This window comes from Montipora foliosa, chromosome 4 (genome assembly GCF_036669935.1).
Source record: "Montipora foliosa isolate CH-2021 chromosome 4, ASM3666993v2, whole genome shotgun sequence".
Classification (NCBI taxonomy): Eukaryota; Metazoa; Cnidaria; class Anthozoa; order Scleractinia; family Acroporidae; genus Montipora; species Montipora foliosa.
In genome coordinates, this window is record NC_090872.1 from 30,375,132 (window position 1) to 30,390,131 (window position 15,000).

The window sequence follows — 15,000 nt, forward strand, 5'->3', positions numbered from 1 at the left end:
TCATCAGCTGTCTCCTGCAGTGGTCACCTTTGATGTTGATCTGTTCTTGTAATAATAGCAACAATAATGATGATAATGACGATGATAGTGATGATGATAGTAATGATGATGATGATGATGATAACAATTATAATAACAATAATAATTATGATAAATACATGAAAGATATTAAGCATCTGGGAACTCGAAAAAATCCGTGCCGCAGATGGGATTTGAACCCACAACCCTCCGTGATCTAGTATGGATGCTCTAACCACTGAGCTACATGTACCACCAGTGTGGCCTAGCCTACGTAGCAAGTATTTAAGGGGAGAGGGTGCAGGGAGAGAATTCGGGAAGGTTACGACTGGGGAGACTACCCTCCCCTCCCCCCGACATTGAATCATTTTGAAAAACAACACAAAAGCATTGGAGGCTGTCCAATGTTACGCTATAAGATTTGTCTACTCCGAAATGTTCGTCCCTCATGTTTTGCTTTTCTTCATAATGCTTATGGGAGCTCAAGTCTTCCGTGCCACGTGTTGTCCTTTGTTCTTTTTCTTAACATTTTTCGGAGCCGCTTCATTTCAATCCTTCCTTGTTGTTTTGTGCGGCACTGCAGACCGCGGTGACACATCATATTGCCGAAAAAATAAGAAATGAAAGAAATGAAATGTGGGTATAGACTAGGAGTGAATCACACGGCCACATAGTGTAATTGGCAATAGCACCTCGCTAACTGCATCAATAGGGAGGGTACAAAATGTCGGCGGATCGACTCAATCTAATCGATCTGAGTCAAAAATAAAGAAAAAATTACACTGTTACAGTAAAATGATAGGGGGTGCTGTCATGTAGTACCATGTCTGAAGGCGGAAGCTGTCATGCGTGCAATGCAGGCCATAACTTGCACTAGGAAAGACAAGTCTGTTTGTAATTGAGAACTTTATATTTTTAACTTTGTAGCGGAAAGAAGCAGTTGGGGAAAGTGAGGAGCTTCCTGAAAATGTGGTCGATGGTTTAGAAGAACTTACACCAGAAATATTACAGGTAGCTGTTTGTGTTCATACTTTGATGTACATGTATAAAACAATATTACTATTGTTTCTCTGGGGCTGCTTGGGAGTCCCTGGATACTGAATGAATCCCCTTATCTTCCCTATGGATCACCAAATTTCAGAGATAAAAATTACTTCTATTCTTGCGCAGGAAATAGTGTGGGGTTACGATATGGGGAGAAAGGTTGATACAAAGAAGACATCTCTAGATTTTAGATCTCCTATTATGGTACATGTATATCCCAATTTTTCATTATGTTCACATGGTTCATTCTTTTTCAGGGTCTTACTGTAACCCAAATAAAAAGCATAAGAACTCTCATAGATGGAAATATTACAAAGTGCAATGATGAGGTCCTCAAAGTGGAACAAGACCGAAATGAAAAATTGTTTGAAGTTGGAAATCTTCTTCATGAGTCAGTTCCCATCAGCAATGATGAGGTATGATGTAATATTATTCTAGAATTGACTCTGAAGATAACTCCAAGTTTTCAAAATCTCTGAGAGCAACTGTATATGCAGTCCAATTCTAAGTGTATTCTAAGACAAACTTACCGTAAACACTGGTAGATAAGCCGCACCTTTTTACCGTAAAATGTTGTCCCAAATTGGAGGCGCGCCTTATCTATGAGAAGATCGTGGAAGAAATCTGTAAATTATCACCCCCAACCCCAGAAATAAAGTTCATTTCAAGTAAACGTCAACAGATACTATGATAACTGGTCTCTACTTTCACAAGTTTTGTTGCCATTGGTGGAGGCATTTTAGAGTGCTTTCATTACCATGTATTTTAGACAATTTAGAGTTACGATAAAGACAGGTAAAGGTTACCAGACCATGAATCTCCAATCCACCACAAAGCTTTTGACAGTGTTGCCAATGGCATTCACAGAGATTGATCCACTGCAAGGGAGAACCACATAATCTCTGTCTGAGAACTCGCATCAGTGGTAAATGGCCCACTGTTTCTCCATTGTTTACAATTTTGATGATTTTGTCAAGGAAATTATTGACCTTCCCTTCACAAGCAAAACCTCCAGTTTATATGTAACAAGATTCTAGACTGTTCTTTCACTTAAGTTCAGTTTTCTTTGCAAACGAGCTTTTTTCCTCTGACAAAATGCCTGGTTACTAAGCAAAGTAAATAAATGAATAGACTTGCTCACAAGGAACTGTTAATATTATATATCAGTGTTCGACTTTCAGTAAAACCCTAAGTTTTCAGATTTGGTCGAGAGCTCAAGTATTTTCCTCGCCAAAAAATTTTGAGATGAAATGTGGGCCGCATATTCATTCTCGAGAATCTGTTCTGTTAACACTTTGACTCCCAAGCTGGCCTGAACCGGCCATACTTAGTACTTTTACTCTGTCTAACGCCAGAGTATTTTACTCTGTCGAACGCCAGACAATTTAACTCGTCAATGGGGAACCCCCCCGGGAGTCAATGGTTTAATCACTCACTGATGTCCCCATTAAACCATCCTGGCTAAAATCCACAGTGATTTCCTTTCTCTCTATAATGTCTCTGCTTGTTCTCCTTGGTTTGGAACTGCTGATGGCACTCAAGAAAAAGAGAGACCTTTCTCTTGACTGTTATATTTTCCACAACAATTTATCAAGAAAAATGGTTGCTAGGATTTTGGTCATATGAGTGAAAATGTTCTAAGGTGGTTTGCATTCAATCCCTTGAGACTGAGGTGACAGTGATGTAATGTACAAGTTCCGGTGGACAAACAAAATACATGTATGTTATGGGAGATCTTTTGCTTTTTCCACCAACATTTCAGTTAGTGATGGTCTAATGTGAAAATGACCAATAAGAATAGCTGGGTGTAGTACGCGGCCAGTTTGCAGAAAATCGTTTCAAAGCTCTTCTGTCGAACGGGAACGCTTGCTATGCAGGCTAATTCAGGAGCAAAGACATTCCTCTTTAATTAAGATTTAAACAGTGGATTTAGATGGTACATACTTAAGTAGTCTGTGCACTCCTTAGCATGACCCTTCTGTTTTCAACTACTCATTGGTTGCCATACTATAAATTAAATAAAAAAACTAAAGAAAATGTGTCACATGGCCAGCTTGTATGTAGCTCGTAATGTTTTCTTAGTTACAGTGCAAAGCAAGAAGGGATAGGTGTACAGTTGACTGAATGACTTCCCTGCTAGCAGAGATCTCTTTTCTTTTTGCGTTTGCTGGGCTGACAAGTACAGGAAAAAAGACCTCTGCCATGGGTCGAAACTCACTTTGATCCAACTGCCGTCCAGAACCTTGGACGGCACTCTTAAAAACCGCACGCCCCATGATATGTTTGCTGACTGTGCCTTGAGCCTGCTGTGTCCCATGCATTCCTTTATTGTAATTCCTTTTTTTTTAAAGTGAGCCCACACAAATGTTCAACATGTAGTATCACTTGAGGATTTGGGCACTAAGTAACCCCTGCGCATGGTCAAGTTTTGACCCATGGCAGAAATCTCTTTTCTCTTACTCTTCGACCCAGCGAACACAAAAGAAAAGAGACCTATGCTAGCAGGGAACTGAATGGCTAAAAGACAGTGCTTGGATTCTTGAACAGCTATTGCAGCTCTAGAAGTAGCTCTTTTTGTGATTTTGATTTTGATTGTTTGGTTGAACTTTTTTCTGCATTCTTGTTTCAGGACGAAAACAAAGTCATGAGAACTTGGGGTGACAGTTCAGTTAAAAAGAAGTATTCCCATGTAGATCTGGCATACATGGTTGATGGAGTTGATACTGAACGTGGTGCCCTTGTAGCTGGCAGTAGGGGCTATTTTCTCAAAGTTAGCTTCATTATACCTTCCCCAGGTTCATTAATCACATCTTAGTTAATAGTAGGGCCATGGTTTTGAGGGCCAACAGATATTCCTTTGTTTTTTGCTTTTGCTATCATCACAGTGGAACCCCGCCATACGGCCACCTCGGTAATTCGGTCACCTCGTTATGGCAGCTATTTTTTTTTGGCCCGGCAAAATGGTCATACATTCTCTTATAGAAAACCCTCGTTAATGTGGTCACCTGTTAACACAATTTATATTCCAAACAGTAGAATCCTCAATAATTTCACCCCGTTAATATGGCCACGCATGCTAAATTTAGAAAACCAAAACGTCTGTGACATGTCAATTTTGTTGACCTTTGCAATTTACCATGGTAATCGAACAGCTGATTTACTTTACAAATTACTCTCAGCGACACTCCTCCCTGTTTTCATTACAAACATGATCTTCACACTACTGTAACATCCAGTAAGGCAAAATTGCAAAGGGAGTAAAGTCATTGTGCTTTTGTTAAAAACACGATTGATACTAAAGTCTTTCGGTTTGGTAATTACAGCGGCTTCCGTTTTTTAGAAGCATAGTAAGCTGGGCCTGTTCTTGTTTTGATTTTGGGCTGAGAATGTACAGTGTACTTGTACCTAACACTTTTAAGTCTTTTACCTACCGAGCGAAGTTTCAAGTATAATTTTTATGCAATTACTGTACGTACATTCCTGATGTTTATTAAAGAGAAAAGTTGTTTTGGAAGTGCAAATGCGATATTTGTCATTACGTTGCTTTAGTCGTGAATTTCACCCTACTCTGGTACTACGGCCATCTGGTTAATATGGACAATTTTTGTTAGTCGTGTTGATGACTGTATAATCGGGGGTTCCACTGTATTTTCTTTGGTCTTCTTTGTCCACAAACAACTTTAATCATGGAATGTAATTGGAAGTTTATGTTTTCTGTGAATTAGAACTTTTCTTGTTAAATAGTCAGGTGTAACATGTAGGTTTTATTGAAAACAAAACACTGAAAAAAAGTCATGGCCAATCCTACATGAATTGTAGCAGTAATAATAATTATTATTGACATGTTCCGCAGCCTGAACTTTGTCACGACAAGTCTCAATGAAAGATTTCTGTGTTTTCTTAAGATTGACACTACATCAAAGTGTCATACATGGACACAAATTCCCAGACGTAATTAAGACTTTAAAACACCATGTATGGAACCACATGTATGCAAAGCACAAAAATTGTCAGTTATGTCATTTCAGGTACTTTAATCAGTCACCATGCACATGTACACAATCTTAAACTAGTGTGTATGTATTTTATTTTCTTTCAGTGTATGCATAAAAGTAAAGAAGCATAACTAAGAATTCTTTCTAGGGCTACATAAGAACCCTTCAAGAGCTTTTAGGCGAAGAAGCATTCTTGAAATTCAAACTTAATGTGCATATAAACCCAGTAGATCCAAAATTATTTTCCCATTTATTTTTGTCACATGAAGCATCCTTCCCCATTAATCTGAAGTTTTTGTGGAAGTTTTAGGAGAAGTGGTTTGTTCATTCATAAAATAAAGCTCAGTTCCACAGTAATTTATACATACACTGTACAAGAGGCCTTAGAGCAAACTGATGAAAAATATAACATAAATTTTTTGCCTTTCCATCAGGGACCACTAGTGTTTCTGCAGCAGGCTCTGATCCAATTGGCGACGCGTACCTTGTACAAGAAGGGATTTGTTCCATTGTACACACCCTTTTTCATGACCAAGGATGCAATGCAAAAAGTGGCCCAACTAAGTCAGTTTGATGAGGAACTTTACAAGGTTGGTAGTATGGATGAATCAAAGTTCAAAAGGGCATTTTCCCTACTGATATTTGAATTTCTTGCTGGATTGATTTCCGTAAAATAAAAATTGGCCTGAATTCTCTTTGGGCTTGATTAATTTGATCTGTTGGACCATAGCTGCAGAGAGTATGGTGTCACTTGTAGCTGTTGTGGTTCAAATTTTTTTGTGGCTAAATAAAATTTTGGCAAAATTAAAATCAACTCATTGCTGGCGAGCAGTGCTATGTGCTACAGCTGTAGGGGACCCGCCAAGTTTTGTGCAGGGGCCCACATGTGCAACATTGCAGATTGTTGTGGATCTACACTGTATTCATTGGTGCTCGATTGTTAATTTTGACACATTGATTTTGCTCTCACCCATCCCTCCCTTTGGTAAGTACTGCATGAATTGGTACATGTAAGTATTCCAATGACTCTGTAATCTCTGTAACACAAATCAGATGCTCTACTCATTGTTTGAGCCACAAGAACGCCTTCCATGGTCAATTTAAAATACAGCAAATTCTACCTCACAGGTTATTGGCAAAGGTGCTGGGGAAGCAGGCTATGAAGAGCGATATTTGATTGCAACCAGTGAGCAGCCAATAGCAGCCCTTCACCGAGATGAATGGATGGCTGCTTCTGCTGACGACCTTCCCAAGAAATATGCTGGATTTTCATCATGTTTTAGACAGGAAGCAGGGTCTCATGGGCGAGATACTCGTGGGATTTTCAGGGTACATCAATTTGAGAAGGTAGGTTGAGGCATCAAGAATTTGTGAGCAATCCCTTTTGTTCCATCCATGTACATCTATAGTTTGTAAAAATTTAGATTGTACAGGTACATGTACCCTAAAATTAATACAAATTGGCCAGTAAGAGTGTTCACATGAGTTTCTTACAGTTTGTGAGTTTATTTTTAAAAAACGTTGATGCCATAGAAATTGAACGTGATTTTGACGTGATTTTGTAAAGTACAGGAATGAAATTCAATACAAAATAAAATGAAAAACTGGTTGTTCTAAGTGGCACCCATGCCACCAGCTAAAAGGATTGAAATTGATGTTTATTAGGAGAATGAGCAAGTGGCTATTTGCATGTACCATATGCGATAAAAACAAAACTCTACCTAAGTTTAATTGTGGTCTGCCTGTGGCATCCCACAGAGAGAAATGGAGGTTAGCAATACTGTCTTGATGGGTCATTTTGAACCATCACACTGTTGAAAATCACTACATTGCTTTGTTGCCCCGTTTGTAAATATGGTGACAGTTGCTCTGAAATTTGTTTCAATCAATGGGCTTGTTTTTCACTGCTGTCTAACACTTTAGTAGATAGCCTGCGTAGCAGGTGTTTTGGTGATTTTTAGATGCTTCTTTCCACTGGGGTTGACTTTCGAGTCATCATTTGAATGTAATGGCTGTGCGAAAACCTAGAATGAAGTCAAAAGAGCAAAGCAAAGGGGGACGGGGCAAGGAGAAGAATCAAGAAACCTTTCTCACTCCTCCTCCTCCTTGCGCAATCCCCCTTCGCTTGCTCTTTTGACTTATTTTCACTCAAAAGTCAACCGCGGTGGAAAGAAGCTTCTAAAAGTCACCAAGCTGCCTGCTGTGCAGGCTTATGTAGTGGACCACGATAAGTGCAAGGTTCACCTCCACATTGCATTTATAGACTTTATGAAAAAATATTTTTGAGTTTTGCTCTCCATTGATGCAGCACCACAGTTTCGTTACAAACTCTTTCATTTTGCAAGTTTGCAATAACACAGTATCATTCTTCACATTGCTTAGTGTGTATATATATATATATATATCTACGTTTCTTTCGTCACGTTCCTTCACTGGAACAAATGAGTCCAACAAAATTGACCTAACCCCAACATTGCAGAGGTCGTGGGTGTTTGCATCCTGTTGGAGCCATTCAGGTGTCTGTAAGAGACAATAATATTGCTTAAATTGTCTAAATAAGTACGAGGATCATTTCTCTCTTTCATTGATTAGTGTGTGACATACTTCTTCTTCAGGTGGAACAATTTGTTATCTGCTCCCCTCTGGATGACATTTCATGGCAAATGTTTGATGAGATGATCGGAAATGCCGAGGAAATGAATCAGGCGTTGGGAATACCCTACAGAATAGTAAACATTGTCTCTGGTAAGAACAAAAAGACCATTTCACCGTGCTCACATCTTCAAGAACTAGTACACTTCCTTTTCATTAAGGCAGAAATAATTACAAACCATTTGAAGATTTAAGGTTCACACCAGGTTGACAATCACGCATAGCTTGTTGCTACTCTGGTTTCGAGAATACTCCTATTCCAGAAAAAACCTGAAGTTGCATGCAAGTGAGGCTTAATAGCCCTGGCGGCAGGAAAAATGTCGGACTAAACAAACAAGAACGGGGCTGTGGGCAAATTTAAAGCTACTTCAGCCGTGCAAATTATTAGCAAGGATAAAAAATTTGATCACAAATGTTACGCAGCTGCAAACTGTAATAACCGAAGTGAAAATCGACCCGATTATTGTTTCGTGCCTTTCTATCGGACACACAACAACTGAAGAAGTGGAAAATTCGTATGAAAAGAGGAGATGGCTTCTTTGCCACGGTAGGAAACAGCTTCTGTTTTTGTGAACACTTCTTGCCGACGGATTTTAAACGAACTCTGACGGGTCATAGAAGAGACTTAAAGCGTACCATCGTTCTTTCCTTGGACAAAAGTGGATGAAGGATCGCTGTAAAGCGAAAAGGCTAAAGTTGAGATTTGAGAAATCTGAAGGGATAACAAGAGCCGAGAGTGCTCATGAATATAAAGACCAGGAAGAAATTGCAGAAGAGTTCCAAAAAGATTCTGGTATATTCGGTGCACCAACACTGTGATATTTTAAGGAAATGTGTTATCAAAGATGTGCCAACCTTTGATTTTCCTAGTGGCCCTTTTGACGTGAATTCTTAAATTGGCAATCCTCATAGTCTTAAAACAGTCCTTCTTGGAGACCTGTTCAGATTTACTTTGTCATTTAGGAGGAATCAAAAGTGTAACCACGATCAGCCATAATCAGGTCGTGTGATACTTCCTCCATACAAACTACCCACAAATGTAATCCAAACATTTGGGGAAATTCCTACAAGGTGTTGTGGGACTTGTTTTCAGAATAAAGTTCACTGAAGGTCTTGAGGAGTCTGGCATTTTATTTTTGTGCATCTTATGTTTTCAAACTCTCCCTTAAAAACTTTAGGTAGATGTTGTTGAACCTGCTCTTTAGAAGACCATATAAGTAAGCTTCCTAGCATCAAATATAGGTAATTATTAAATTTGCAACCTCGGATAATGCATTTCGCGTGCTCTGATTGGTTCACTCAATCTCGGTTATCAGCTCATATACCTTGGTTTGACCTTATATGGTAAATGATTGCGGTAAGCGTTGCTAAACTAAAAGTGTTTTCGTCGGAATGCCAAATTTCTCTTTGAATAAAGCCAAAAAGGAGAAAAAAAAACTTTTTTTGTGGAAAGTTTGGATCAATTCCGACGTTTAGAAGTACGCGAAAAGGCAAGAAATGTTTTTGTCATGAGCCTGCGTCTGTCTGACAACATGGTATTACACAACATCGCATCAGTTCTCATCAAGTTTTTTTACGATTTCGCTCGTATTTGCTCGCTTTTTCCACTCGTATTTCGTACTTCCAAATTTTTGGAGTTGAAGGAATTTAATAAAACAATTATTCCATTCGCGCTTGTTGGATATGAGACTGGTTATAGCCAACTCGGCGCTACGCGCCTCGTTGGCTATTTACCATCTCATATCCAACACGCGCTTATGGAATAATTGTTAATTAGCCCATTTTATAGTTATATCTGAAACAACTTGCTCTGAAACACTGAACCTAAACGCGAGATCACGCTCAAATAAACCACATCTTGAACGTGTCAAAAAAAGCTAAAACTCATCGATCGGTTGCAAACTCCTGGCGCAACCAACATTGCGTCCAGGAAACCTCTTTTCTTTCCCTGTCATGAAAGGAAATTTATCTTCAAAATTAATAGAATCAGTATTATCACGAACAAAACTGAAATAAGTTAATTTATGTAGGGGCATTAGGCTCTACACATTTCCAAAACTCTGATAAAGTTACATAGTCCGCAAATCCAGTATAAAATTTTATATCTTTATTACTACTTGAAAATCTTTCCAGACCAAACTTGGAAATCCTCTCCTTTTGCGTTAAATTCTTGTAAATCTTGAAGCAGCCTTCCATTTTCCATCTTTATTTCTTCCATCCACTTGTCGAGTGTTGGTGGACCGAATACAACAGAATCTTTTTGGAAATCTACAATTTCTTCCTGGTCTTTATATTCATGAGCACTCTCGGCTCTTGTTATCCCTTTGGGTCGATTTTTCACTTCGGTTATTACAGTTTGCAGCTGCGTAACATATGTGATCAAATTTTTATCCTTGCTAACAATTTGCACGGCTGAAGTAGCTTTAAATTTGCCCACAACCCCGTTCTTGTTTGTTTAGTCCGACATTTTTCCTGCCGCCAGGGCTATTAAGCCTCACTTGCATGCAACTTGTGGTTTTTTCTGGAATCGGAGTATTCGAATGTAGGTTAAAACGTTAACAATTCGATAACTTAAAGGGGAATTGTCACGTTATTTTAGGGTGTTTAACTTAGGGGAAATCTTAAGCCTATCACGAGTTTAAAACTCGGAAATGGTAATGTGGAATTCCTTAACTGATAAAATCATCGTTACATCACAAACAAGATGATTTTAAGCAAAAACGACCTTTATCCAGGCGATTGGCCATAACCTTGAGAAACGTTGGGCCTACCTTTCTCCTTATTACCCAAATACAATCGGTATCAATCTTGTCCATTTGTGTCCATCCATGCTCTTTCCTTTTGTTGTATTTCTTTTACGTTGTTCAAACGTTTTAAGTGGTTATTGCAATGTTTCATTCTGTACTTTTGTTGTTGATTGACAGGTGAACTCAACAATGCCGCCGCCATGAAGTACGACTTGGAGGCTTGGTTTCCCGGCAGCGGAGCTTTTCGTGAGTTGGTATCCTGCTCAAACTGCACAGACTACCAAGCAAGAAGATTGCAAGTTCGTTTTGGACAGACCAAGAAAATGGGAGAACAGGTACACTAATTAGACTTTCTTCCAATCTGAAGAAGTCACCGCGTGTGAAAAACGAATCGTGTTCAAAGTTCTTGTCAGTTTTAGAATTTTTACTCATCACAGGGGTTAAAGACGTCGGATTTCCCTTTTTCTCAGGTCGATTTTTGTCGAGTTAAAACCTAAAATAACACACTGAAATCGAAACAGTCAGTAAATAATGAAGCTCCGGTTTTGAATTCCATTCTGGCCATCAAGTGCATACGTCTTCGGTATTTCCAAATTCAACTAAATCGCAATTCGGAAAATAGACAATTGCTTGTTTCTGGCCAATTTGGTTTCTTAACGCTGTTGTTTAAATTTGAAATATCACTTGCTATACAAATCTTCACAAGAATAGAGCTTTAAATGTCACCGGCATAAACTTAAAAGTTGTTGATCTTGATCCTCAACTTTCCAGCGTAAAGTTACAATCCATAAGGAGCGCAAATCTTCACCGGAGCACTCAGTCAATCTAACCAATGGTAACGAGAAGGGGTACGTTTATTCAATGCTTTGGCCGTGTAACGCTTAATATGTCAACAGAGATATCCACTTGAAGAGTAATTTTAAGTGCTAATCTCCGTTGACATTAGGGAACTTTAGCAAAGACGACAGCGACGGCAACGAGAACATCATCTCGAAATATAAACTCGCGTAACCTTTTTAATTCTACAAGGGGAGGCCTGCAAAAGCTATTGTTTTTGCCCACTAAATATTCAAATTTGTGACGTTTTGTTGCCGTCGCCGTTGTCCTTGGTTACGTTCCCTATTGTGAGCGCTACACGGCCAACGTTGGAATTATGTTATCCCTTCTCAGTACTTCAGTTGAGAGCTAGCAGTCTGTTCTCAGTCAGTCAAGCCGCTCGCTTTCGTCGCGCAAGCGAGCCGAACAGCCTACCGAGGAGGCAGTGTGGTCCAGTGGTTAGGGCGCTTGCCTTGAGATCCGGACATCCCGTGTTCAAGACTCGCTCTGACCATTCGTTGAATTTGATCCTGGTAGTCCCTGGTTCAACTTCCCAGCTGCACTTGTAAATAGCCAACTGGTTTGCCTCCGGCAAGTTGGGAATCTTAACAGTTGTTGTTGTTTCGTTCCGTCGTTTCGTTGTTTCATTGGCCCTGAAAAGCCCCTGTGGAGAGCGGTCAATTAAGTATGTATTGCATTGTATTGTACCGGAGAATGACTAAAGCAGGCGGTTCGACTGACTTAGAGGGGACTGCTAGCCGTCTTTCTTAATAGTGAAGGGACAACTCGAATTACCCTCGTAGCTCAGTCGGCAGAGGAATGGTGGCCTAATCTGTAGGTTATGGGTTCAATTCCCACCATGGTCAAGTTTTTTTTCTGTTCTTGTGTGGGCCCAGGTAATATTCAGATGGATTCTATTGGAAGAGAAATAGCTGTTGAAATTACACTCTAATTTATATGTCTTTTTACCAATTTTAACTCGGTTTAAATTCGTGCAGTCGGAGCAAGGGATGGGAAAATGTGCGCCTTTTTTGTCTTTCTTCTTAAGCTAACAGCGTGAAAACACTATGTCCCCGTTTAATGGTTAAATAGCTGCAAGAGTTTTGGGACTCGTTACAACTGTAATAAAGCAAAACCCGAGCGAAGTGGACATCAGTGTCGATGCAGACATGAAGTCGGTAACCCCTCTGTCTCTCTCAACGAGGAACGTTTTCTGTCTTTTCAGACCAAGTTTGTTCACATGTTGAATGCCACAATGTGCGCTGTATCCAGAACTATTTGCGCGCTGTTGGAGAACTATCAAACAGAAGAAGGAATTGCTCTTCCAGCAGTACTCAAGCCTCTTATGCCCGAAGGCATGGACTTCCTTAAATATGTTAAACCTGCACCGATTGACGAACAGCCAGAAGCCAAGAAGCAGAAAAAGAAGGCAAAAAACAAACCAACAAACCAGGGAGACTGCTCTTTAGAGACTAAGATGGAAAATATGGATGTTAGTCAGGAATAAACGCGGATTATCTCTCGCATTTAACATTGTTCTAAACTAGTGGGGCTATATGTGCGAATGTTTTAACTCGGTGATCAAACTCTGACATTGAGCACGATTGGACTACAGCCAAGTCGGTGATCGACTTTGAAAATCTGCCAAATAAGCTTACTGTACATGTAATTTGGACTGGAGGTAAACCTCTTCATCCAACGTCAATTTAAGTTTCCGATCATTTATGATGTCTGAAACTCTACATGGCTAACGTACTATTCTAGGAATACTTCTTTGGGAAACAGGCTGTTTTTTCTCCATCCAGCTATTTTAGATATTCGTTCTTAACCCCTCGTCGGTTCGAACGTGGAAAGTGAGTTATATTTCTGCAGTCGGTGGTGTGAGGTCACACTTTCCGAGAAGTCAGTCGTCTATAGAATGTCGCATTACACGTGAAGAATAATGCTCAATAAAATCGCATTTTTTCTTTCAGGAGGAAGAAATTAATCAGCACTTGCGGTTTTTCAACAATAAGAGAATATGTGAGCTGGTTTCCCAGTCCACCCATACTGCTTACCTTAACAACAGAAGGCAAAACAATGCGATAGCGTTAAAACTGATGGCTCTGTGGCAGGCCTACACGTGTTACCAAGGCTGCCTGGGAAATTGTATTGCGTATGAAACAATAACAAATAGATTCTGTTATCTTACTTTTGTTAAGTAATAGATCGCAGATGATGTCAAATTGTCATCATCATCATAGATCCTTATAGCCCCCATTGAGGCATAGGGCCGCAACAATGACCCCCTCCACCGAGTCTTGTCCTTCGCAATTGCGTGGGCCTCTCCCCATGTCAGACCCATCTCACTTAGTTCAATCTCAGCCGTCTTCCTCGAAGTGGTTTTGGGTCTCCTCCTTTTCCTTTTGCCTGCAGGCGTCCACCTAAGAGCAACCTTGGGTATCCTCTCTGGCGGCATTCGTAGTACATGTCCCAACCATTTGAGCTGGCGTTTCTTAATTTCGAGGTCGATACCGGTGCGTCCAGTCTTCTTGTAAAGGTCGTTGTTGCAAATTTTGTTGGGCCAGAAGATGTTGCAGATCTTTCGCAGACAGCTATTGTGAAACACACTGACTTTGTTTATGTCCCTTTTGACAGTTCTCCAACATTCAGAGCCATACAGTAACACAGACTTAACGTTTAAAGTTGTAGATGCGCACTTTAGTCTTAAGGCTCTACTGTTTAGATTTCCAGATGTTTTGAGTCTACTGAATGCACACCTGGCCTTGATGTCTTTCTGGACACTGCCATCCATACTGATCACACTCCCGATATAAGTGAACTCTTCAATATGTTCCAGCGGTTCTCTTTCGATGCTGACTGACCTTGTTGCACAAGTTGACACACATGATTTTGGATTTCGTTTTGCTGATAGTCAGTCCCATCATCTTGGCATTCATATTAAGATCGTCAGATTTCTCCTGAAGATGGGCAGGTGCTGAAGAAAGGACGGCAATATCGTCAGCAAAATCAAGGTCTTCAAGGTGAGAGAAGAGAGTCCACTGTATTCCACGGGGGCGTTCGGAAGTTGTTTGGCGCATCACCCAGTCGATTGTAACAAGGAAGAGGATAGGCGAGAGTATGCAGCCCTGGCGCACTCCGGATTTTACTGGAAATGCTTCTGTATGAAATTTCCGAGGATGATACTGCATTCAAAGTTATTGTAGAACATCTTAATAAGGCTGATAATCTTAGGTGGTATTCCATAAGCTTGGAGGATCTTCCATAAACTTTCTCGGTGTATGCTATCAAATGCTTTCTGAAAATCAATAAAGTTAATGCAAAGAGATGTATTCCATTCGAGAGACTTCCAGAATGTTGCGCAAAGCAAAAATCTGGTCCATACAGCCTCTTCCTCTCCTCTTCTGAACCCTGCTTGTTCTTCTCTGAGTGCTGTATCAATAGCCTTTTCAAGGTGCTTAAGTAGTATCTTGCAGAATATCTTGAATACCTTCCTTGGCACAGAAAGTAGGGTAATTCCCCTCCAATTATGACAGTTGACAAGGTCACCGTTCTTTGGGAGCTTGAATATAAGACCTTGCCTCCAGTCTTTGGGGATAACTTCTTGTTCCCAGATCTTGCCAAAGAGGTCTGTCAATAACCAGCTGGATGATGTAACTATATCCGCTTTCAGCAGTTCAGCTTGAAGTGAATCAATTCCAGGAGCTTTTCCATTTTTCAAATCTGCG

At 40.1% G+C, this 15,000-nt stretch overlaps 2 protein-coding genes across 2 annotated transcripts in view; one reads left to right on the plus strand and one right to left on the minus strand.

The window, feature by feature from the left end:
• The window catches only part of LOC138000600 (serine--tRNA ligase, cytoplasmic-like), a 14,617-nt gene extending 1,358 nt beyond the window's left edge, over window positions 1-13,259 (plus strand). The window contains exons 3-10 of the mRNA XM_068847131.1: window positions 946-1,029; window positions 1,320-1,478; window positions 3,692-3,832; window positions 5,492-5,647; window positions 6,186-6,404; window positions 7,673-7,802; window positions 10,634-10,791; window positions 12,498-13,259. Of these exons, the coding sequence (XP_068703232.1) occupies window positions 946-1,029; window positions 1,320-1,478; window positions 3,692-3,832; window positions 5,492-5,647; window positions 6,186-6,404; window positions 7,673-7,802; window positions 10,634-10,791; window positions 12,498-12,779 (1,329 nt within the window). The 3' untranslated portion in view covers window positions 12,780-13,259. The remainder of the gene's footprint in view (window positions 1-945; window positions 1,030-1,319; window positions 1,479-3,691; window positions 3,833-5,491; window positions 5,648-6,185; window positions 6,405-7,672; window positions 7,803-10,633; window positions 10,792-12,497) is intronic.
• Window positions 13,260-13,454: 195 nt separating this feature from the next.
• LOC138001193 (uncharacterized) lies at window positions 13,455-14,066 on the minus strand. The gene has a single exon (XM_068847847.1). It carries the CDS (start codon window positions 14,064-14,066, stop codon window positions 13,455-13,457), a length of 612 nt encoding a protein of 203 aa, XP_068703948.1.
• Between the last annotated feature and the right edge of the window lie 934 nt (window positions 14,067-15,000).

Coding starts and splice junctions, on each gene's coding strand:
- LOC138001193 (XM_068847847.1), bottom strand. CDS start 14,066: ATGGATGGCAGTGTCCAGAAAGACATCAAGGCCAGGTGTGCATTCAGT.